At 49.0% G+C, this 24,852-nt stretch overlaps 5 protein-coding genes across 5 annotated transcripts; 4 read left to right on the forward strand and 1 right to left on the reverse strand.

Annotated features, from left to right (window-relative positions):
• Window positions 1-1,605: 1,605 nt before the first annotated feature.
• On the forward strand, window positions 1,606-7,860 carry acyA (adenylate cyclase acyA; the record flags this gene model as incomplete). Its single annotated transcript, XM_040895935.1, has 2 exons — window positions 1,606-7,542; window positions 7,600-7,860. 2 exons carry the CDS (start codon window positions 1,606-1,608, stop codon window positions 7,858-7,860), a joined length of 6,198 nt encoding a protein of 2,065 aa, XP_040752071.1.
• A 955-nt stretch (window positions 7,861-8,815) lies between these two features.
• P175DRAFT_0436541 (putative sister chromatid separation protein (Src1)) lies at window positions 8,816-11,144 on the forward strand (the record flags this gene model as incomplete). The annotated part of the gene is made up of 2 exons (XM_040893809.1): window positions 8,816-10,389; window positions 10,523-11,144. 2 exons carry the CDS (start codon window positions 8,816-8,818, stop codon window positions 11,142-11,144), a joined length of 2,196 nt encoding a protein of 731 aa, XP_040752072.1.
• Window positions 11,145-14,493: 3,349 nt separating this feature from the next.
• Window positions 14,494-15,493, forward strand: P175DRAFT_0226679 (Zn(II)2Cys6 transcription factor domain-containing protein). Its single transcript, XM_040892635.1, has 2 exons — window positions 14,494-14,873; window positions 15,000-15,493. The coding sequence occupies exons 1-2, from the start codon at window positions 14,727-14,729 to the stop codon at window positions 15,354-15,356; spliced, it is 504 nt and encodes a 167-aa protein (XP_040752073.1). The 5' UTR covers window positions 14,494-14,726; the 3' UTR covers window positions 15,357-15,493.
• Window positions 15,494-17,525: 2,032 nt separating this feature from the next.
• P175DRAFT_0437315 (Zn(II)2Cys6 transcription factor) lies at window positions 17,526-19,950 on the forward strand (the record flags this gene model as incomplete). The annotated part of the gene is made up of 3 exons (XM_040893849.1): window positions 17,526-18,451; window positions 18,548-18,982; window positions 19,038-19,950. 3 exons carry the CDS (start codon window positions 17,526-17,528, stop codon window positions 19,948-19,950), a joined length of 2,274 nt encoding a protein of 757 aa, XP_040752074.1.
• A 770-nt stretch (window positions 19,951-20,720) lies between these two features.
• Window positions 20,721-24,677, reverse strand: P175DRAFT_0516341 (putative DNA damage repair protein Mus42). The gene is made up of 2 exons (XM_040898905.1): window positions 24,561-24,677; window positions 20,721-24,498 (listed from the first exon to the last, which is right to left on the reverse strand). The coding sequence occupies exons 1-2, from the start codon at window positions 24,613-24,615 to the stop codon at window positions 21,083-21,085; spliced, it is 3,471 nt and encodes a 1,156-aa protein (XP_040752075.1). The 5' UTR covers window positions 24,616-24,677; the 3' UTR covers window positions 20,721-21,082.
• Window positions 24,678-24,852: the final 175 nt, after the last annotated feature.

The following is a 24,852-nucleotide window of genomic DNA, read 5'->3' on the forward strand; positions in this document are numbered from 1 at the left end:
CAGAACTTATCAAAAAGGGGCATGCCGTCAGTTACGTTGTCTCTCAAGCACAGACAACCACACGGACCATCATAGCATGCCCCCGGAAACGCCCCCAGCGTTTCAAGGATGAAGATGACAGCCTTCGCGGTTAAAGCTCAATTTGAAAATAGACATGATCATGAATCCAGAGAAGAGAATATTGTAATCCTCGCCTGGTAGAGTCTGGAATCATCTTCAAAAGCCATGGCTAAATAAAAAAGGATGCAGCGCCCCTCAGGTCGAGCTAGTTACCAGCTGCTTATTCGGGTTTAGCGGGTGCTGGTGGTCAGAGCCTCAAAGACTCCAGCACCTTCACCCACTCTCTCTCTCTCTCTCTCTCTCTCTCTTTCTCTCTCTCGCTCTCTCGCAAGTCCACTTACTCCCTCCTCCCATCCCCCCTCCCCCCGCAATTATCTGACTCACCCACATCGCATCATTTTGTTGAGCTATCTTTGATTCTTCTCCCCCCTTTTTTTTTATGACATGCGCTCGTGGGGTCTCGCCCCAGAATGTGCCATGGCGTTTCCTGACCGCGGCCGCTCTTACTCCAGGATATGAGAGACACTTTGACACCGTCGCGCCCGACGCTAAATCTGAGCCACAACGACCAACTATTATATCGATCTTTCCTTTTCCCACCCCATCTCGCCATCTGTATAAGCAAGCTGTCGCTGTTTGCGTTGTGTAAAGTTTTTTGTGTATATCGACCTACCAGAACCTCTTCCAAACGTGTTTAACCTCGCATTTGTCCCGCCTATTATCTTTCTCCCTCGCCATCGAATACACTTGCGATCCTATCCTACGAGTCTTGGATATTACAACGGGAGGAAATCATTTTATGGTGGCTGCGTTGGTGACTTTCGTCGCTTTCCTCCCAATCCCGCCACAGCTCCTACACCCGCTGGGTCGAGGTTCCGGGCGACTGCATTTCTTCAGACAATGGCGTATCGTGCTGGCGATCAGCCTGAAGGGAGGCACAGCTCTGAGAGCTCTGGGAAGAATAGTGGATTTTCCCAGGAGACGGTCAAAGACGGTCTGACCAACCAATACCAGAGCCAGCCTGTTTCGGCGAGTCGAAGCATCTCCCCACATTCGAGAGGCGAAGAAAATGACACGTAAGGACTCTTAATTTCTTTTGTTTTTCTTGCATTGGGATTCTTGGTTTTCTTTGCATCTTTTGAAAGTTAGATGTTTCGTTTCGCATAGAATGATGAGACTTGTGGCGCTGAGGACGGGATGCTGCCGGACCCCAGCGTATATCCTCACTCAATGGGCTGGGCTTATTATCCGATATATTTACCACTCGACCACCCCCTCCCGCTCTTGGTCTCTATTATGTATCAAGCCCAAGTTATTTCTGGATATTTAAACCCTCAGTGAATCTTGGTGTTTCCTCTTATGGGATTTTCATTGACTGCTACTCCTGTTATTCATCCCCACCCCTTCACCCCATCAATCTTCGTTCTGTGTGGAAGCATTTAGACAAGCAAGTGCCATCTTTCTCAGAGGTTGACAAATTCCAGATCCGATTTTCAGCGCCGCCCCCCGCCAGCGTTGGGAACTCCTAACGATTTGTACACATCAATGTTTTCCTGGGGATCTCCGGATGTATCCCCAACTGACCAGCGTAAGGTTTCAGGTTTTGGCTCTGATAGAAAGGCGTCACTAGGGGTTGGAACCGATGACCGTGACCAACCACAGCACGGCAATGCTGACTCGCATCTTTCGCCCTTGAATCCAAACTCACTGGATTATTTCCAGCAAGATTCAAACGCTTCACAGTCGTACTCCCCCAAGATGACATCCGCAGACACTCATGGTACCTTTTTCCACGACTATTCTGAACAAGAAGCATCGCCAGCCACAGCGACATTCCGCCCCGGTACTGGTCGTACCTACGCCAGCGAACCCGTGGATTTGGATTACAATGGAGACTACCGGAGACCATCCGTTGCTAGCGCTACAACTGTTAGCAGTCAGGGATCGAAGTCTAGTGCGAGTGGACTATTTCGAAAAAAACTGCAGGGGTTCTTTGGTGATGAGTATGCCGGGTCTAGCGATCCAAAACATGATTTTGATAGTCATCCCCAAATAATGGCCCCTAAGCCATCGTCCATTGACCACTTCAAAGCCCGCGAAAGAGCCAATTCCGATGGTTCAAGGCATACATCAGAAGGGTCTCAGGATGAGATTTTGCCCCCGCATGCTAGACCCCGAACACCGCTCCCCTCTAGTGAAATCACTCCCTGGGTGTATCAGAGCTTCAACGATATCCCACAGTTTGGAGAAGCTCCGGTTCGCGAGGCTCCTATCGGGCCGGATGGATCGCGTTTCGCCTCACAGCATGCTGCCAGCGCTCGAAGGGACCCATCTCGTAGACATTTCAGCGGCCATCGACATTCCCGAAGCAAAGAGGAGAAGTCAACGGTTGCCGGGGATCTAGCTGGGTATCCCATCCGTCCCGCAACGGGTCGAGACGACATCTCTGTTGCGCTGCGCCCATTTAGAGAAGGGAGTTTGGGTTACCAAACAGCTGCAAGCTCGTCCACCAATCTGGGTGGGCGTTCCACGAGTCCCACCCCGAGCGTTCAGAGTGCTTACGCCCGCGAACCAGGGCAGAGTTCTCCCGGGGCCACTTCTTATAAGCGGTCGTTTTTTGGGAAAATCCGACGTCCGAACTTGAAACATTTCCCTGGTTCAAAAGTAGTTCAGGATGCCTCCAAGAGCTCATCCAAGTTATCACGACGAGATGCTTCCCCTGGCAGGCGGGGACGACAGGGCAGCCTGGAGAGCACTGTTCCTTCTAGGTATGCTGAATCGGTAGACTATGATCGGAGAAGAGATGGTAAAGTACTTGCCATTGGGCCCGGCAAACTGAGAGCTCGCCGTGGCGCCGGAAATGAAATACTCTCCAGTAGAGACGCACGTGCCGGTGAAGAATCTGGAGTTTGGACCCTTGATACGGACCTTTCACATATGGAAGGCATTGTCCAAGTACCATCACCTAGCGACAGAACCAAAAATATTGATGGCAATACACTGCATCCCGATGAAAGCAGTGTCCCCGATAAGCTACCTGCTGGCCACTGGGATGCACCCGAGAGCTGGCATGTGAAAAAACAAAAAGATGAGATTACCGCCCAACTTCCCAGCACGGCTTATGACAATGCTGAAGACACCGTCGAACTTGATGGTACTTCCTATTTCATACGCGTCTTTCGAATCGACTCGACATTTGCCACGCTATCCACTGGATTGCATGCAACAGTCGCTGATATACTTCTCTCCCTTGGCCGGAAGTCCTTCCTCACGGATCATCTGAACAATTATGAAATCGTTATGCGGAAAAATGACCTTTCGAGGCAGCTAGACCCTAGCGAGCAACCAATTCTTATGCAAAAAAAGATGCTTGAGCAGATCGGTTATACGCAGAAGGATAGAATAGAAGAGATTGGTCGCGAGGACCATAGTTACATCCTCCGCTTTACATTCCTTCCGACAAAGCTCAGCGGGTACAGCAGCTTGGAAGGCGAGCCGGGCTTCAACAAAACGCAGAAGTTTAGCCACGTGGACCTACAAGGACGAAGCCTTGTTACTATTCCTATCACTCTTTACAAAAAGGCACCTGAAATCATTTCGCTGAATCTATCCCGGAACTTGGCCTTGGATGTTCCAAAAGACTTCATTCAAGGCTGTATCAACTTACGGGAGATTAAGTTTATCGGGAACGAGGCTTTACGTTTACCTGCGAGCTTCAGTCTCGCTATTCGACTGACTTATTTGGATGTGTCGAACAACTTCCTAGAGCAGTTGGATCATGCAAACTTGGATAGGCTCCATGGTCTTGTCAGTATCAAGATGGCCAATAACCGGCTTATTGAACTGCCAAGCTACTTTGGGAACTTTCAATATTTGAGGAGCTTGAATATATCGTCGAACAATTTTCACGTATTCCCAGAGTTTCTCTGCAATCTGAAAAGCTTGGTGGATCTCGATATCAGCTTCAATAATATTTCCGAGCTACCAAATATTGGTAAACTGGTGACTCTCGAGCGAATCTGGATGACGAACAATGTTTTGAAAGGCCCCTTCGACGAGTCAATCAAGGATCTCGTGAACCTGAAAGAAATTGATGCAAGGTTTAATGACATAACCAATATTGACCATTTGGCTCTTCTCCCCCGCCTGGAACAGCTATTGATCGGTCATAATTCGGTTTCCAAATTTAAGGGTTCGTTTCCTCGATTGCGAACTCTGTTATTGGATCACTGTCCCATGACGCAGTTTGACATCGACGCGCCTGTGCCAACACTGACGTCCCTTAACATTGCCTCCGCGAAGCTTGTTCAATTCCGAGACTCTTTGTTCGACAATTTACCTAACCTGACCAAGCTCATCCTGGACAAGAACCACTTTGTGTCCATGTCACCTCATATTGGAAAATTGCGCCGGCTAGAGCATTTTAGTATGATTAAAAACCCGCTAGCATCTTTTCCCGCAACTATTGGGTGCTTGACCGAGCTCAAATATCTAAATCTGAGAGAGTGTAATTTGCGACGATTGCCCCCCGAGATTTGGTACTGCTTGAAGCTCGAGACTCTCAATGTCTCATCAAACGTGCTGGATAGTTTCCCGAAACACGGCAGTCCGCCACCCCAACTTCCAAGTGAAGCTGGCGTCACTCCTGCAGCAACCCCGGGAGGGTCAGTGACACCAAATATTGAAGAGCTGGGTACGATTGACGAACCTGAAACGCGTCGCCCTAGCCAGACATCTGGAGGTGTCCTTAGCAGTGGCAGCTCACCTAACGGTGCAAATTACCGGAAGCCATCGGTTGCATCCTCTTTGGGTCAGGGTAGGAAGATTTCGACAGCGTCTAGGTCTCTTACTGAAGGTAGTCCCTCCTCCAGAAAGGACTCAAATTTCTCTCAGCATGTGGCAACCACATTCGGGGGCTCGCTTCGAAACCTGTTTTTGGCAGATAACCGTTTGGAGGATGACATTTTCCGCGAGCTGCCATTCATTCCAGAATTACGGGTTGTGAATCTTTCGTACAATGTCTTAACAGAACTTCCTCAGGGACTCCTGAGGCGTTGGCCTTTACTGACGGAGTTATATCTTTCGGGCAACGAATTGACCTCACTCCCCTCAGACGACCTCGAGGAGGGAAGCAACCTGAAGATCCTTAACATCAATGCCAACAGGTTCCAGGTCCTCCCAGCCGAACTTTGCAAAGTCAGCAAGCTTGCTATTCTTGATGTTGGAAGCAACGCTCTGAAGTACAATGTGTCCAATTGGCCGTACGACTGGAATTGGAACTGGAATCGCAACTTGAAATATCTCAATTTTTCTGGAAATAAGCGGCTGGAGATCAAACCAAATATCTCATCTTTGGGCTCTCAGGCAGCCAATGGAACAGATTTGACCGACTTCAATTCACTTACGCACCTTCGCGTTCTTGGTTTGATGGATGTTACCCTCACAACGTCAACGATTCCTGAAGAGAATGAAGACCGTCGTGTTAGAACATCAGCTTCCCTCGCTGGCTCACTTGCATATGGCATGGCCGACTTCCTTGGCAAGAGCGAGCATCTCTCCATCATTGATATGATTGTTCCGCGGTTGAAACCCGATAACGTCGAAACAGTCGTGGGAATGTTTGATGGACAGCCTAATTCAACAGGGGGCTCGAGAGTTGCCAAGTTCCTGCACGAGAACTTCCTTCAAACTTTTTCCGCTGAGCTTAAGCGCTTGCGACCCGAGGAGGATGAAACGCCATTGGATGCGTTGAGGCGGGCATTCTTGTCCCTCAACAAGAATATGGCCTTCTCTTGTTACAAGTCTATCGATCAAGATGTCAGACAGTATCAAGAAGACCCCTCCGATCAGAAGAAGGTGCGCCTCAATAAGGAAGATTTACAGTCCGGCGGCGTGGCTACTGTTCTATACCTGAACAACATGGATCTGTATGCTGCCAACGTTGGCGATGCCCAAGCTATCCTCGTTAGATCTGATGGTTCAATGAGGCCTTTAACTAGAAATCACGATCCAGCTGAAGCACATGAGAGAGCACGAATTCGTGCTGCTGGAGGATTTGTCTCCCGGAACGGGAAGTTAAACGACATTCTCACTGTCTCGCGATCCTTTGGCTACTTCCACCTCATGCCTGCAGTGATCGCAGCTCCTCATACAATGCATATCAGTCTGACCGAACAGGACGAAATGGTCATTTTGGCATCAAAAGAACTCTGGGATTACGTTACTCCAGACCTCGTTGTTGATGTAACTAGGGCTGAGAGACGAGACCTCATGGTTGCGGCCCAGAAGATAAGGGACCTGGCCCTCTCCTTCGGTGCTAGTAACAAACTCATGGTCATGATACTTGGTGTCGGGGATCTGAAGAAACGGGAGAAGCTTAAGCTTCGAGGTCCAAGTCTCTCAATGGGTGGACAACCTGAAGACCAGATCATACCCAGCCCAAAGCGTACCAAGAAACCACGTGACATGCCAGGTGATTCCAGACTCGCTCGCTTTGACTATGTGGACGCCCCAATTGGTGAACTAGCGATCATTTTCACGGATATTAAAAAGTCCACGAGTCTCTGGGAAACGTGCCCCGACGCAATGCGCTCCGCCATTCAAATCCACAATGATATCCTGCGCCGACAGCTGGGTATCATTGGTGGCTATGAAGTGAAGACAGAAGGTGACGCCTTTATGGTTGCGTTCTCGACAACTACGGCTGCTTTATTGTGGTGTTTCAACTGTCAAACCCAGCTCCTGGAAGCTGAATGGCCAACAGAGATTCTCGAGCAACCTCAGTGCCAAGTTCAATACGATATGGAAAACAATGTAATCTTCCGCGGCTTGTCTGTGCGAATGGGAGTGCATTGGGGTGAGCCTGTGTGTGAAAAAGATCCTGTTACCAACCGTATGGATTATTTCGGCCCAATGGTGAATCGTGCATCACGAATTTCGGCCGTCGCTGACGGTGGCCAAATTTTCGTTTCGTCTGATTTCATGAGTGATATTCAACGCAACTTGGAGGTCTTTGCTGATAGTGAGCGAGCAGCATCGACAGGCTCCGAAGAGAGTTATGCACTGGACAATTTGGGGTACAATATTAGGCGCGAACTTCAGCAGCTTAACAGCCAAGGATTTGTGATCAAAGACCAGGGTGAGCGGAAATTAAAGGGCCTTGAAAATCCGGAGCCCTTGTACCTCATCTACCCTCACTCTCTGTCTGGACGGTTAACAAATATGGAACAAATGGCGGCCAATGAAAATGCACCAACCACAATCAGCAAACACTCCCAGCTTGAAATTCAGACCGACCTTATCTGGCGGTTATGGGAGGTTACTCTTCGCCTGGAGCGACTCTGCGGTGCCTTGGAGCACCCGGGCGACGCACGCCTTAAAGAGCCGAATGTGGCTCTCTTCAACATAATTAAGAATCATGGAGGAGAACTTGCCGATTCTACCGTTGTTAGTCTGGTGGAGCAGCAAGTTACTCGCATTGAGGTTCGTAATTCATCAGGACTCTGATATGTATATCTGCCTTGCTAAGTGTCTTTATAGGTGACGACTAGTACGCTTGCTCTGCGACATATGATGCGGCCATTCAAGCCGGGAGACCGACTTGATGACCACGCTGTCCCTATTGCAGAAGTTATGCAACAACTGCAGACGCAGCTTGTGGAATATAAAGCCCTGAAGGAGCAAATCGCTGTCAGTGCTGCTGGCATCACTGGCACGCCCCCTAGCTCGACAGGGACAGACCTCCAGTATAGTACCGGGGACTTGCGCTCCAATTCTTCTACCTCCTCGTCCTTTCTTTAGATACCCTCTCCTACTTCTGCCGCCCTAACTTCCCTTCTATCTACCTAATTATCTTGTGTTTATACTGAAAATTTTTCCATAGTTTCTTTCTTTCTTTCTTTCTTTCTTTCTTTTTTTTTTTTTGGTCTTCACCGTTATTACTTTTCAATCATCATCTACATTATAGTTGCGGCGTCTTGGGAGGGACGATGTTAAACATGGGTAGGAGCCCAGGGGCGATAGGTCAATTTCTACAATACCAAATATTTTTTTGGTTTACTTTAGATAATGGAAGCATGATGACAATAATGACCTGCGATCATCATGTAGTTTGGGCTTACCTAGTATTTATCAGAGAGAACTACTACTACTACTACTATTTTGCTCAATCCTCCATTTCTGAATATCCTGGATTTTTCTTTATAGCCAAATCTTGATTTAGAGACTGGGGCTGACTGATAATTTTTATCTGTGACCAGTATTACATAAGAAACTATATTTCCTAATTGAGCATACATCAGGTCACGTGGTGTCGCCATCGGTTTTCTCTGTTTTCCCAACGTCTTCAACTGCTGGTTTTCTTCAACTTCACTTCTCCAGCCGTGTTGTCCCTCCATCCACGCAGTCTGCTGTTCTGTAATCCCCTTCTTTCCAGTGAATACAAAGGTTTTGACAAGGCGTGGGATGTGCCTACTGCTTGATCACAGTCCCAGCTAGACGGTGTCGGCGCCCCGCTTTGTTGCCGTGGATACCATCCTTCCCAACACTGGTTGCTACTATCCACGAATAAGAAAGGACACTTCATCTCTCAGTCCGTCTTCCCCAAATTAGACGACATTTTGGTGCTGGAGAGCTTTGGCTTGGGAAAAAAAAAAATCTTTTTTTCGTCTGGAGCGTCTTTTGCTTCTTTACTTTTCTTTTGGTCCACACAAGAATTCATAGGCCTGGTAACCTGCTTAGGTGATTGTTAGCAACCATGGCCGATGATTACGAATACCTTGCTCCGGATTTTGACCTCAACTCTCTCACTGTTCCTCGTCTCCGATCTATCCTCGTTAGCCACGATGTACCCTACCCAGCGTCTGCGAAGAAGGCCCAGCTCATCCGCATTCTAGAGGAGGAAGTCCTACCTCAAGCGAAGAAATTACTCCGCGAACGCGAAAAGGTAAGGAGGACAAGCGCTGGCATTATGGATATGGGCAGTCGCGAGGCATCTGTTGTTAGTGAGGGCGCTTATCAGCGAGATGACGTCGAGAGAGAGTCTATGCCTCCTCCACCGACCCCTTCAACCGTGTCGACGGCAGGAAGAAGAGGTCGATCAAGGGTTAGTGCGCGTGCATCGACAGCGGACACAGATGCCAGTGCCACAGACACACCATCGATATCTTCCCGAAGAACGAGTACCCGATCACGAGGAAGGCGCAATCAGAAGTCAGAAGCTGAGCTAGATGAGGACCAGCTTGCTACTCCTCTTGCTTCTGGCACCATGACGCCTCGCGCCTCTACCGCTGGCAAACTGCGCAGAAGGGATTTGACTCCGTCGATGGAGACGGAATCTCATTTTTCACCCATCAAGACCGAATCGAAAGAAGCTAGCGTGTTTACCTATGACAACCCGTTCCAGAGCGGAAGCTCTCCCGCACCTTGGGATCCTAAGATGGCGACAAGCCAGGAACGTAAAAGAAAGAGCAATTCTCGATATTCTACGGATAAATCACCATACAAAGGACTAGCTCGGAGATCCGAAACACCAACTTACATCAAAAATGAAGATGACGCAGATTTTGCTACTCGGTCGCCATTCGGCTCTGCAGTTTCTAAGCCTCGATCGCCACAAAAAGAGACTGAATACTGGGTACATGAGGAAGGAGAAAGTGACTTTAGTACTGGTGAGGAGTTCACTCCTGACGAACAACTCGCACTAGAGAGGGAGCAAGCAGATTTAATGTACCCACCTAGCCCTCCTCGAAAGCGGCAGCAAAATCAGGGTCCGATCGGGAGATCACTTCCATGGTTGATAATTTTTTCTCTATTTGCCAGCTTTGTGGCCTGGTGGCGCAAGGAGAAGCTTGAAATTGGATACTGCGGTATTGGAAAACCTACGTGGTCGTTGGCTGAAACAAAAGTGCCAGAGTGGGCAAAGGTTCTCGAGCCGCAATGCGAGCCATGCCCAGCGCACGCTTTCTGCTACCCTAACTTTGAAGCTCGATGTGAACATGACTTCATTCTCACTCTCCACCCCTTGTCACTAGGAGGCCTTGTTCCTCTACCCCCGACATGCGAACCTGATAGTGAAAAGGCACGACGAGTGAAAGCTGTTACTGATAAAGCCTTGGAAGCTCTTCGTGATCGGAGAGCCAAGTGGGAATGTGGGGAGCTCTCTAATAGCGACAAAGTCTCTACTGGACCAGATATCAGTGAGGCAGATCTCAAGCAAGAAGTAGGGAAAAGACGACGGAATGGGATGAGTGATACTGAGTTCGATGATCTGTGGAAAGGAGCACTCGGTGAGATCATTGCAAAGGAGGAAGTAATTGCTAAAACAATTCCGTAAGTTTACAATAATCTCTTGTTCATGTCAGGATCCTGGCGGTATATTAGCAGCCTTGTATTCCCGTACTTGTCACAGATGCTAGTTCTGACGTTTGTATGGGAACTAACAGAATCGACCACACAATCACAGATCATCGTCTGTCATCTCCCTCGCATCTACATCCGTCACACGCCTCCCGCTCGCGTGCGCCTTTCGCCGCTACATCAGACTCTCTATCCTCGCGTATCGACTCCCTCTTTCAATTCTAAGTATCTGCGTGATCGGCGTGGCATACACCCGCTCGAGAGTTCTTGCCCGCCGCTCTGATTTAGCTCGTGTACCTGAATTGGTCGCCACGACCCTGGACAGGTTGGCAACACAGGCAGCTTTGCATGCGCGTCATCAAGCCCGTGAACCTTACATCCCTATCGGGCAATTGCGCGACGATGTACTCCGTTTCGAACTGCGCGGAAGTCGACGTGAAGAACTTTGGAAGCGTGTTCGAAGCGTCGTTGAAGGGAATGCTAACATCCGCGCCGCAGTTCGTGAGGGTCGTGGTGGGGATGTGGCCCGCGTCTGGGAATGGGTCGGGGGAATCGGCAGTGTTGGAAGAGATTTCGAGCGAAGCAGCTCACGACGAGAGGCTAGCAAGGTGCACTTCTCAGCATCGGCAAATCAGGAAACCCTCCCTTCAGCGAGCCCAGATGCCGCCGCGGTGACAAGCCACACAGAAACTCCGCGAACGTGGGAGGAGAGCAGACCGATATATTGATTGTCGTACTTCCTTTACTATGTTCCAGTCTTAATTTTTACAGACCGTTTCTACTTCTCACCTTTTATCTTTTCTTATTATCCAATTTGTTTTCTTTTATTCTTTTTTTTTTTTTTTCAAAGAGAGGCGGGATTCTACGGATTATTTTGATTCCCAGATTGCGTTTTCCAGGCTGTATTCATTATTCTCCTTTCATCTCGATGATGCGTATATACGGAGTAGTTAGCTACCTATAAGATTTTGCCGGTCACCCGACAGTGTTTATATGACATGCTTTCAGACCCTCCAAAACCTTGGCCCAGATTTTCTCCGGAACGACCGAAGCTTTTTGATCTGCCCTGTGCTTTGGGGGAGGGGGTGGCAATTTGGAATGGAGATCTTCGTTTGTGCTCGTCGACGAAAATGTATAGAATCAAATTTCTGAGACTGCAACCCAAGCGCGATAACCCATTACGTCTGTGGCTGAGACGACCCAAAAACTGCCATTTGCCCGTTGGTTGACACCTAAAACAGCCGCCCTATTCGGACATGACGGGTCTTCCCTAGCACTAGCAGCTCTCTCCTTGGTCTGGTACTTCGGTGCTTGAATAATAGTCTTTGGAACGTGAGCCGTTAAAGTGGAGAGAGACAGAGATTGGGAGAGGAAAATTCGAATTAAGTCACAACCTCCAAGCAAAACAAAACAAAACAAAACAAAACAAAAAAACCTTGCCACTCCAGTTGACATCTGGACCCCCTACCTTTTAGAAATCCCTGATGGATTCTATGCACACAGAGTATCCGTAGTAGCTAGCTAGGCTTGAATGCCATTGTCTTCCATTGAGTTCCCGGTACGGAGTACTCCGTACTGGACTCTCGTTGCAAGCTCAGCTGCCGGGGCTAGTGGAGCCGAAGGTTTCACTCGTCACGATTTAGCGTTCGTCTGCCATTTGGTCCTCGCGTCGAGGGGCATTCCATCGTTCCATTGTCTGCAAGACATCTGGCCTGAAAATAGAAGAACCCTCGAATGGTCTGGAACCCCGCTGTCTAATGATCTTCGGGATTCAACCAGTCTTTGCTAAGCGCTTCTCTGGCCTAGGGACCTATAGAGAGAAAGGAGGGGTTTGATTGGTGAGGGACAATGAATGTGCCTCGCGAAACCACAGTCCATTCGGCCTTCGCAGGTCATCTTGCAGCAGGCTTCCCAGCCACGAATAACGCAATGGTTGCGTGAACACATTTGGCTATGGTAAGGATCCGCGGGGGGAAAAATCAAAAATAAGATAAATTGCAGAACACAGCTGCATTTCTCTTCAAGGGAGAGAAGGGCGGAGGAGGCGGAGGAAGAGAGAAACCAACTAGATAGCCTCGCAGTTGTAGGTTAATAGAATAGGTACAGTATCTCTCTACTCAGATACTGAGTGGTATAGGATAATAAAGTACCAAAGGTCGTGTAAAGTGAAGTGGTTGGTGTTGGTTGTTTCGGCTTCGGCGCACGGGGGCCTGTATCACGTGCACGGATATCTCTTGGCAGCACGACTTTCCGTGTACTACAAAAGTCCAGCAAAAGGAAAAAGCTCTCACTTCCCATCCAGCAACGCTGTCGCTCTTTGGCTACCTCACCAAATGAAACACCAGAATTCCAAGTTCAATGCCAGGATGGGGCTCCTGTTCTGACCGGTCATACTTCCTCCTCCTTCAACACCCAAGGGAGAACCCCAATTGGGCCTGTGGCGATGCGTCTGTCAGATATATTACTCTTCCGCAGAAGGGGAATTCTTACGACCAGGCATGAATCATGAAGAATACTCCGTACTACAACGAAAATGGGATAATCTCCTCAACCAACAGAGCCAAGCGGGCTTGTTCGGGAAACGTCTGGTGCCTCCAGATCGCCAGACTCGTGGCTTCATAGCCTATCAACCCACATGGGAATCATATCCGGCTTAAATGCCAGGCAAGATTCGTGCGGAAGATGGCATTAGCCCCGTTGAGTTATCCACTCGGCTCCCCCAAGGCAGGGAAAATAAATAAAAAAAGAAAATAAAAATAAAAACAAAAACAAAACCCAAACAAAAACAGCACTTTTCGGTGCCGAGACAGGAATGCAACAGACACGAACTTTGAAATTCCCAGTTAACGATATTGGTGGTGGATTCGAGAGCAGACGCCTGCCAGAATAGGGACTGTGATCCGTGGCCGCCCGGAAAGGGAAATGGATCTATAGATTGATCATGCTTGTTCTTGTCCTCGCGGTTGTTTAGGCAGCCAGGACAAGCAAAGAAGAAGAGGAGGGGAGAGGGAGTGAAGATAAAAATTAAGAGTGTGTGGTGGAGAGAATGGATTTGAAGAAAACAGGTCCAGTACACCTGCGGACCCAGCCAATGAATCCAGTAAGGTGGTGGCAGCATCGGCTACCTAGGTAACTTTGGGTCCCGTCGGCAAAAGGTGTCATGCATGTTCATCACCCAAGGTCGAATTTATTGAGCAGGCCCATAACTCATCACTCCGATGGTCAGTGTACAACTATACACCGCGAGCTTGGGGTGGTTAGTGAAGCAACCACCTGGTCCTCCTTCCCTGCGCGTGTATACGAATCACCACAACCATCTATGCCACACTTCAGAAGCCAACCAGCAAGCAAAGTCTTCGCGTTATTCAAGGTTTTGCCCCGTTGCCTCAACCGCATCTAGCTCGCGTGGGTGACTGGGATCGAACCCTTGGCGCCTGCCTCTGACATCGTTACTACCCGCTGTCCCAAGAATCCCTCTCTCAGGTGCCTTTCGCTCAACCTTACAGTCCAGACTGGCTCCTTCTTGTTCAATTCTTGGTTCCAGTTCCAACTCTGAGTAAGTGACTGCTTCTTGCCACGTCCCTTTTCGCCCCTGGTGGTCGTGCCTGAAGACTTCCAGGAAGAACCATCTGTCGGTCCGTGGGCCTTGGAGGAACCTACTAGTTAACCGTCTCTCTGTCTAGCTGGCTGACTGCGTGACTGATTCCAGCCGTCTACTTCTATTACTACTCCTACTACTGGGGCAGCCCTGCAGCCACTTCCTTTCTCTGTCTCTCGCTCTTTTTCTTTTTTCTTTCTTTCTTTTTTTTTTTTTTTTTCTTCTCCCCTCCTCTCCCCTCGCCATTACCTTCCTCCTCCTCTCTCAATCGGCCTTGGTTTTCGTGATTACCTCGCGCAGTGCAGACTTACTCTACTGTTGACTGCACAAAAGGGAAGAGTAAACTAGCTGTCCAGCTTGTCTCCGTTCAGTACTCCCCTTCCTTCCGCCTTACCTCTTCCTTTTGGACCCCTCTCCCCATCACTCCACGTCATTACCCCTCCGTGCCTGGCTGCCGGGCTCTCCAATATTGGTGGCAGTCTTCTTCAAGGCCTGCGGACGCATGCTACTTGCCTGAGCATGTTCTGTGTGATCGTCTTGAGCTAGCTGCACCATGTCTTGTGGCATCATAACCCTGAATTATCTCTGATTCCGTTGTGATATCTTATTGGTAATCTTTCTCAGCTATTATTTAGCTCTCCCTGGATCTTCTCTAATTTTCCCCTTTCCTCTTCTTTCCCCTTTCTTTTCCCTTTCCTCTTGCACTTAGACCATGGCCGATCAAGGGCCACCAAGGCCCAACTTTCGTCCTATCGCGCCGAGACTGGTGCCGGATCCTCCCGCTCAGAAGAATTCAGATGATGGTCGGACTAAGCGAGCTTCCACTGCTTGTGCCGAATGTAAACGTCGCCGCACAAAGGTATATCTTTCTTCACTCTTAAGCTACTTCAATTGGCCTTAAGAGACATCCCTCCCATCCAAGCTCCCTGCGCTGCCCGTCACTCCCTCGTCTTTATCTTTACTAATATGCATTGCCTCTTTATAGTGTAGTGCAGATAATACTGGTACCCCTTGTACCGAATGCGCGCTCCATAACCGCGAATGTATCATTGACGAATTTGCCGACAAACGACGTAAAGTCGCGGCTAAACGCGCTCAGGAAGACCTTAAATATTTCCGTGGGTTCCTGGAACAGCTTCTCGAAGCCATTCGATACGGCGATCGTACAAATGTGGAGATTCTCATCGAGGCCATTAGGATGGGGGCTTCACATGAGGAAATTCACTCAGTTATTTCTAAATTTTCAAACATTCAGTCAAAAATCGAGCTGAAAATACCCACATCTGTGCAATCTGACCTACCGAATGGTGAGGCCCTGGGTAGACGTGAGCCTCAACTATAGGCTTAACGCATTACACTCTGATGGGAGCAATCAAGTAGTATTGCGACGGCGGCTGGCCATTCTTGACAACGGGACCGATCCCACATTGCGCGCGCCATCTTGGTTTCAACCCTCCTGCAGATAATAGAAGGCAAACCAGTACTATTCGGGTCTTAAAATATTCCTGAAGATCACAAGGACAATAACATGCCCATAGATAAGATGGGGTTATGGATTTACACAGATCATGGCAATCTTCATTCACGCCTTTCCTTAACTATAAAGACTCCATACCTCAACAAAATGGGGGGAAAATACAAGAAAAATCCAGCAGTGTACTAGAGTAGGTGTGAAATGCATGCCCGCATGTATCCGGACTTGCTTGCTTTTCAGTCTTTTCTTTATAATATATTTGTTTTTTTATTCCTCCCCCACCACTTTTCTCTATCTGCACTTGGTTCCCCCCCCCCCCCCCCCATTTTTTTTCTTTGATATTGCATTGTTATTTCATATCGAACAAAATGTCGATTGCCTATATCAGGAATATCTTGAACCCCTGATGCTTGTTTGATCCACACAGCCGTGTTCAAAGGGAGCAAGGCTACAAGATCATGAATGGTACATCTATTCAACTGTGTCTGCCGCGGTGACATGACTCGCTTGATGCAGGAACATGGTAGGAAAGAGGTATAACGGGTAATGAAAACAAAATTGTATTCATGCCCTTGACACCATCAAAATAGCATCCCAAATGAAGGTGTTATCAGCCTGTATTTTGACTGGGAATACGATGGAAACAGATGGTGGTAGAATGTACCCACCCCGGTTTGGCTCGAGAGATGTATGCCCAAGCCAGCGTTGAAGCCACAACGGTCAACCACGGTGCTTTCCAATGCGTTGGACCTAGCTTCAACTTGACTATTGGTTGAACAATACACACTGTGATCTTCCCTACCTTCGGTTCCGGTACCGGTTCTTCAGAAATTCTTCGGGAAACAGCCCTACCCAACCGGCAGATGCTCCCTGTGCACAAAGACCATTACTATAATGAGGTCACATCAACGGGATACTAGGAATCCTGCGTTCCAACCCACTGTATCCTGCAGCTAATATGCAACTAAGCTGTACCGAGTAAGCAACAAGGCTGTCTTGTATCGGATTGGGCCGCGTTGGTGGCCCAATAAAGGTGTACACGTCACACAACCAAGTCGATCTGTTCTACCATCGACTTTGAATTCTTTGCGACTGATATATCCTTTCCCAGCATAACCTAGAAGCTTATCCTATTTTAGCATCTGCTTTTAACAAGGGGATGTACAGTTTAGTTTCTCCTTCATATATCTTGGAAGCTGTGTCGGTGCAGCTCTGAAGCGTTTGTGATCGTGTACTCCGTACCCGCTCAGGTAATAGCTAGGAATCTGAAATCATAAGTCCTCCTTTCTCTCTCTCTTTCTCTCTCTCTCTCTCTCTCTCTCTCTCTCTCGTTTGTTGTTCGTAGATCTAGATGACTAGGTCGGCGCGATACGCATCAGATCTCGAGCCCATCTATAGATATCATTCGATGTGAAGAATAGAGGGTCCTGGATATTCATGCAGCAATTCCTGAAGAAATGCGAGGTACAGGTTCTCCTAGATATCATCGAAACGCTGCTGCTCATCTCGTCTCAGGGAGGGAATCGGCACATGTCCGGCTGAGTCAGCGCCTTCCTAATTGGGAGCCGCGTCTCTCTCTTCTCTTCTCTTTTCTTTTCCCGTATCTTTTTCTTTCTATATATTGCTCCTCGTGCTGCTGCCCTGTGGAATGGAATGACTCGGCAGAGGTGGTCGAAGGTCTTCAATTTCACATCCCCATCTTATTGTTTCATCATGGCTCCGGTTCTAACCAAAACGTCCGCCCCGGATTTCTCCCGTTCAATGGTGGAGCTGCTATCCTGCCTCTAACCCCGCACGGCCTGGACAAGTCAGCCAAGTGAGTCAAAATGTCAAATCCGTTGGAGTCGTCGGATTTTTCTCCTCTGCTCGCTTAATTCCCTCTGTCTGGTTGTTTCATCATTGCCTTTTTTTGGGGCTTAATCTGTTCCCCGTCTAGTGAGGAATTCGCTTGTTACACGTGTGAAAGAGGTAGTGGAAATAGACCCTTCTGGGCGGGCTATTCCCATTGATCAGCCAGAATTCTCCCCGCTGGGCCCAATGTCCAAGACACTGGTGACGCAGACGGACGTGCAACTCTCGTCGGAGAAAGAGACCAGTAGCGGATTGAAACCTCGAGATACTGCTGATCCAGGGAGAAAGAGAAAAGCGTCTGATTCTTTACCCAGCAAAGTTAACAGTCCGCGCCAAAAAATCACCAGGGCCTGTGACAGCTGCAAGGAGAAGAAAACCCGCTGTACGGGAACACTACCATGTGGAAGATGCACTCGACTCTCACTTGCGTGTGAATACAACGCGGCCTATTCTCGAGGCTTGCCGCCTGATCCTCTCCCAGCGCCTCCCTCAGTAGCTGCCAGATATGCGAAGAACCGCTCTGCCTCACAAACCTCGGCGGAACCGAGCCCTATCTCTCAAAGATCGCAAACGGCAAGAGACTCGCCTAGAGCCCTGACGAATGCGAATTCGCAGCTTTCACGGGAGTCTGTCGAGGTCTCTCAGCGTAATTCTCCGGACCCCGTGGCTACCGATTTTGAGGGTAATTATCTGGGGCCCGCATCGGGAGTCTCCTTTCTGAACCGTGTGTGGCGGCGTCTTCATCAGGATGAAACAAGTGCTGTTCCAGATGAACTGGATAATGAAACTTGTTCAAAAAATACCTCAGTCTTTATGTTTGGCGACAGGCCTTACTCTGATTACCATGATGCTGGCTTTACCCTGCCTTCGTTCGAGAGAGCTTTGGAGCTAGTAAGCATCTATTTCGACTATGCAATTGTGACTTATCGGTTTTTGCACCGAAGGAGTGTGGAGCAGTGGCTCAGGCAAGTCTATGAATATGATATCTCCTCTTCAAATCTTCCTACTGGTCCTATGGTAGCCAGAACTGCAATCATTCTTATGATATTCGCTGTAAGCATTTTGCACGAGGAACAAAAGCCTGGAAATCAAGTAGACGGTTGGAGTGAAAGGTAAGCATTTTTCTGCCCATACCCTTCTTTTTTTTTTTTTTTTTTTTTTTTAATTTTTTTCTTTCTCACTATATTTTATAATTAACATATACGTAGTGAGAAATGGTATGCCGCATCTAAATACATCTCTTCAATGGAGTCTGGGCCCCCTCGGCTTGAGACCGTACAAGCAAGGTTGGGACAATGTCTTTATCTCCTTTCTTCATCGCGAGCGAATGAGTGCTGGTACACTTTTGGTACAGCCCTACAGCTTGTAACAGCTATTGGCCTACATCGGCGCTGTCCCGCCAAACTGCCCAAAACAGGGACTACCCATTTAGAAAGTGAACTTCGGAGGCGCATTTTATGGAGTGCGTATACATTGGACAAATACCTCAATGTCATATTTGGACGGCCACGATTGTTGCACGATGAAGATATTGACCAGGAATTTCCAGACGAGGTGAATGACGAGGACATGCTCCAAGAAGACCCAGAAAGACGGACAGGCACTGCTGATTGCATGATGATTGCATCTGTTCTACATTTCAGGTTTGTTTCTCTCCCCCCACTTCTAGTTCTCCAACGTGCACTGCTAAGGACGTAGAATTGGGCGGGTTCTTGGTGAGATTTCTCGGCAGTTTTATACAATCAATCCAGTTTGCCGCGACTCACCGCTGGAAGCAGCCGCACGTATCACCTCGGACCTTGAAAGATGGAAAGAAACAGCACCCCCTCTATTCAACGCTGTTCGCGCGACCAGTCTTATTCCACCTCTATGTAGACAGAGCCAGGTCCTTCAGCTTGCATACTGCCATGCAATGATTCATGCCACTCGATATTTCCTATTGAATGATTTCACTGATCTTACGCGCAGACCCACGGCTCCCCATCCGCTGGTGGCAAAGCATGTGAATAAGTGCATTGAGGCCGCGGAAGATGTCATGAACTTGGTAGACAGCCTGGCCAAACAAGGTGTCCTAGTCCATTCATTCTGGTTTACCCACCATGTCTGCTTCTGTGCAATAATTGTGGTGTATATTCACACCATTCAACAGCACCGATTATTATCTACCCTGCAGGCATCTGAAATGGACGAGGACCGACTACGCTCACTTTTCAGCCTCGCGGAACTTTGCCAACAACACCTTGCGGAGGCTACCCGCAAGAACTGTCCCAGTCGTCGATACAGCATCATCCTAGAAGAGACGAGACTGGAGGTTCACAGACAACTTGGCTCCGATCTGGATACTGCCTCCTTTGGAGGCGGCCTACAGCCTTCTAGGGCAGCATCCCTCAAAAATCAGGAAACCACTGTGGAGCAGAGACTGGTGGCGAACTCGGTTCCTTCAAATAACCCAATTTCTTTGGATTCAAGCTCTATAAACTATGCAGGAGGCTTGCAGCAAGGCTTCGCCAATGAGCCATTTGGGTCTATCGACAATATGGGACTTCTTGAGAATCTTGACGGTTCCATTTGGTGGTCGCAATTAGATACCTGGGTGAGAACCGTCTCCTAGCACCATGTACATCATTCCTGTTGCTAACCGCTCTTTTGTAGGCGTTTTCGAACCTCCCTAATGAACCCTCGTCATTTAATTTCTAATCTCTACCTTGCAGACACACGCCCAGTCAAAACTAATACAGGTCACCAATTTTGCCAAGACATAGACAGTTCAGGATATATATACCCACTCCAGATATTTTGAGTGATCTCCTTCCAATTGAAAGTTATTTATTTCATTTTTCCGATAGTTGCCACCTACAGGGAGATTCGTTTTCTTAGTTTATTTCGTAGTCAAAACTGATGACGTTGTTTATACACTTCCCGACTGGATCCAAGTCTATCTTAGCCATAAATAACTCCCACGACGATGTAAACGAAGGCTGGAGCCGTCGGATACTTCTCCGGTGGACTGAGGTTTTCCGGGATAGAGGCTAGGTTCCAATCCTCAACCGATTGGTGAATAGGGTAGAGTATTATTATACCTGGATGTAGGTCCTTGTCCCATTATATCAAGGGCTACACGGTGCAATGGTCCCCCTCTAGGGCATTCGGGATTACTTCTTTCAACCCGAATCTCAGTTGAAGCGTACGTGTCGTTGATAGAGAAGACCAAAGCGCAGCCTGTCTTTGTCCATAGATCGCTCAAGAATACAGCTACGAAAGTCCAGGGGCGTGTTCCAGGCCTGGCAGTGGATGAACTGCCCACCCCAGAGTGTTACGACTTTCCCATCCCGGACGACATCGACACGAACCTAGTTCCTCATTTAGATCCCAGAATCGAGTCCGCTCATATCGCTTGGATTATTCATTCCAGCGGGTCCACTGGCCTTCCGCAACCGATCTTCCAGAACCCAGAGAGCTGCCTCCTGGAGTCTTGGAGTTGGTTTGCCTTGATGGCTGGCCCGTCCAAGGCCATGTCGAACCGACCTGACGGCGCTTATGCTACCAAAGACCTATTCCTGAAGCATCCCCACTCTGGAAGCGTATAAGTACTACGCCCGACTGGATGACACGATGCTTCTCGTGAATGGGGAAAAGGTAAACCCGCTGGACACCAAGCGGGCAGAAGCTTGGGTTGGATATATACAGATATATATATATATATACATATATAAAAGACTAACATCAAGTCATTAAAAATAAAATCAGAACTCGACATGCGGGAGATCTCTCTCCTCCATGCCTTGTTGGACACTATCCTGAACACACCGAACGGTCTCATTCCATGTCATGGTGCCCTGCCAACTTGGCACTTCACCGTGTTTTGGCTGAGAGCTTATAGACATAGGAGGGCTCTCCGTACCATCCTCCACAAGCCACATGAGCCATTTCACCAACGACACGGCCTTATCTACATCCTTTTCATCAACAACAACGCATCTCACGTACTCCACCAGGGACGTGACGTCTTCTTCGAAAGGTCCCTCATCTGCGAAAGCGGTGTGCCAGGCACTGACTTCATCACGGAGATCTGAGATATTCGAAAGTTTTTTCGAGGTGAATGTAGGGCGCTCAGGGAGAGGAGGGAGACGGAGTTGCTTTTCTTGGACTGGAGGGGTGGGTGGGGGAGGCGGAAGGGAAAGTGTCGGCGTCGGCGCGGATTGAGCTGGGGGACGCTGCAGCATGCGGGTGCGTTTCTGTTCTTCTAGAACTTCCCGGCGGATGTCTTCGGGGAGGGCCGCGAGGAATTCGGCGGAGATGTTGGGACCTTCATCTTCTACTGGAGAGGGATTACGAGACGGGGGCTGAGCGGGACGGGAAGCAGAACGTTGGCCAGATCGTGGGAAGATGAATTTGGATTGGGTCAGGGAAGAAGAGGTGGCGGTGATGCTGGACTTCGGAGGACGGCCACGGCGCTTTTTGGTGGGCGTGGTAGACTTTTTGAGCATCAACGGGCCCGAGGATGAGGTTGGTCTGGATGTCGGAAGTGAAGGTGCTGTTGGAGGGGTTGTTGTATCTGGGGGCTGGTTATAGTATCCCATAATCTCTGCTAGGACATCTTCGGGCAAGGCGGCTAGGGTTTCTGGGTCTAATTGAGATTGTGGAGGAAGAGTTGTGGATGTGGATGATTGTGCGCGATGCGGCGCTGGAGTAGTGCCAAATTCATTGCGAGGCTTGCCCTGCGAGACGAGCTTGGACCGGATGTCACTAGGGAGCTCAGCAACGACCTTCGGGTCTGGTTGCGAGGGCATGATGAACTGCGTTCCTGAGATATTCAAAGGCCGGTGATTGCTGTCGTTCAACAGGGGGCCGTATCGAATGGATTCCTGATCTTCCTTGCGCGGACTCTCTAGAAGGTCTGGGTCTTCGGTGAGTCGCGACCCTTTGTGGCTGGGAGACGTCTTGAACGTGAGCTGCTGTTGACTGCCGTCGAGCTTCTCCCCACTCGAAGGCCTGAAAGGTTCGAGCTTGGTCATCTGAACACCTAAACCTCTGAGATCTCCAGGTGAAATGCCAAGGCTTCGAAGCATGGAAACAGCCTCTTTCCCAAGCACCTCCGTTGCGTTGGTGGCAATGCCGAGCATAACGCTTTTGTTCAATACTTCGCAGTGCCCATGGCCCAGATGCTTCACTGGTTCCAACGGGGCATCGGGCGATCTCCGCATGACTTTAAGAGTTAATTGCTTGCCCTTGACAAGATTCTCAACCAGCCGCCGGTGAAGCTCTTCGCACAAAGACTTGATGAAATCATCTGCTTGGTCCTGGGTGACAAATCGAATGCCCCAGTTGACTTCTGCGGATACTGACTTTCTTGTCGTTTCATTGCCAACTTGCGTTCGATCGATACCACGGGCGTAATCCCAGAGCTTAGCCCCTGTTTTGGGACCTAGGCTAGACACTAGCCTTTCGCGAGATAACTCGCGAATGTCTTTGACGAGCTTGACACCTAGGTCTTCTAGCTTGGCGTTCAAACTGTATCCCACCCCGGGGAGGTTTTGTACTGGAAGATCTCCAATAAAGTCGAGCACGGCTTCAGGTTTCAACTGAAATTGGCCTGCTGGCTTTGCCTTTCGTAGGGCAACCTTTGCTTGTAGTATGTTGCCGCCTATTCCTACGGAGACAGCACACCCCGTCTCGATTTTCACAGTAGCCCGCAAATTCTCCGCAATTTCATCGGCTTTAGCTTGTTCCCGATAGATAGACCCTTCAGACACGCCCTTGCCATCTGAGCCACCGGCGGTGAGACAGACGGAAGTGACATCCACAAGAGCCTCGTCAATGCTCACACTCTGAACTAGACCATCGACCGACAGGATGGCACTGTAGAATTTTCGACTTGCTTCTTCGTATGCTGGGAAATCATAGGGCAAGACCTTCAAATCAGGGCACGCCTGCAAAGCAGACTTCATCCATGTACCGTTCTTGATTCCGAAAGCACGAGCGGCATAATTGCAACTGGCAATTTCGGACCCGGTACCGGTGCCATGAGCAATAACAACGGGTTTCCCTTCGAGCTCCGGATGTTTCAAGGTGGAGACTGCCGCAAAGAAGCAGTCAAAATCGACATGCATTATATACCTCCTCGTCCCGGGGATAAGCTTCCTTTTCTCAGGCTGGGATAGTGATTTCTCTTGAGTTGTAGACTGCAACTGCGCCTTCAACTCCGCCTTCCACGTGGAAAGATGGTGTAGTCGAGATTCCCGATAGTATTGTTGGATGAATTCCGGGTTTGCCACGCTGGAGTTTCTCATTCTCGGATCCGATAGAAGTTGGGCGTTATACTCCTCAGAGGTCAACTCTGACTTGGGAGATGCCGGTTTCGTTATAGGAGACGAGGTAGTATCCGGTACAGCTGTTTGGTCTGCTGGGGTAGGGCTACGGGCAGTACGAGACGTGGCGTTATGTACTTCTAATGCTGTCTCCTGTAGTTGGATCGTCCGGGACCCGTTGGGTTCGATGTTTTTGGCTGATTCATCCATTGAAGTAAAGCTTGGAAAGTCACCATAGTCCGACTGTGACCCGACATTTAGCGCTTTATCCGGGCTACTAAAAGTGCTAGATGGGCCTGAGTCTTGCTCTTGTTGTGATTTTGCTGTCTTAAAGTGAGAGGAATACCAACTGGATTTGCTCTCCTCCTGGTAACCAGTTTGCGGATTATTCATTTGGCTGACCATGAGCCCATTGTCAAAGTTGAGTACTTTCTGTGCCTGCCCTTCATCTACAAGTCTGAACAGGTCCCATGGAAGCATACGACCGGCTTTGACGCTTTCCACCACCCAGGCAGGTTTTACAACGCGATACCGCCGGAACTCTTCCCGCTTCTTCGGAGTGAGCGAGCTTGCAATAATATGAGTAGCAGCTGTTTTGCCATCAAGGTACTGGAGGAACCCGCCTCCATGGCGCACGATAAGCTTATGAAGATCCTGTAGCGAGGGTTGGGTATAGCCGTTGACGTGAGCTACGACAGACTGGAAGATCTGGGGGCAGTTATCTTCCACCGCGGAGGAGCGAAGCTCGCTATCAAGATTCTGCAGTTTGGCCTTCTTTCGGCGGAAATATTCCCCAAAGCCACCGAAAGCTGAAGCCTCATACTCTTCACCTTCTTCATTGTCGAAGCTGTCTATTGTGTGGGTGTCAGTAATAGTAACGGGACACAGCTGGATGTGGCAGAGTAGTACATACGATTGTGTATCCGTTTGCGCACCGCGCTGGAAGTTGCATCAAGACGGGAGCCCATGGGGGGCTGGTCAGAACTCCCTCATACTCTAGGGAGATGCAGCGGCCTTTTTCTGAGGTTTTGTTCGTTTCCTCCAAGCCCTTTTTTTTACTTTTCGTCACTTTGGAGACGCGACGACGAGAGAGGTCATGTGATGGTGGAACACAAAGGCGGTCAAAACTGGTAGAACAAGGCGGTGAGGCACATGATTGGCCTTAATGTCCCCAGCAACAAGAAGAAAAAAAAAAAAAAAAAAAA

Source organism: Aspergillus ochraceoroseus, assembly GCF_002846915.1.
Source record: "Aspergillus ochraceoroseus IBT 24754 chromosome Unknown P175scaffold_4, whole genome shotgun sequence".
Classification (NCBI taxonomy): domain Eukaryota; kingdom Fungi; phylum Ascomycota; class Eurotiomycetes; order Eurotiales; family Aspergillaceae; genus Aspergillus; species Aspergillus ochraceoroseus.

Bases quoted from the DNA above. Each gene is read 5' to 3' on its own strand.
- P175DRAFT_0226679 (XM_040892635.1), top strand. From the start codon at position 14,727: ATGGCCGATCAAGGGCCACCAAGGCCCAACTTTCGTCCTATCGCGCCG. The intron at 14,874-14,999 runs GTATATCTTTCT...GCCTCTTTATAG, and splicing joins GTAAACGTCGCCGCACAAAG to TGTAGTGCAGATAATACTGG.
- P175DRAFT_0516341 (XM_040898905.1), bottom strand. From the start codon at position 24,615: ATGGGCTCCCGTCTTGATGCAACTTCCAGCGCGGTGCGCAAACGGATA. The intron at 24,499-24,560 runs GTATGTACTACT...CCCACACAATAG, and splicing joins GCGCAAACGGATACACAATC to ACAGCTTCGACAATGAAGAA.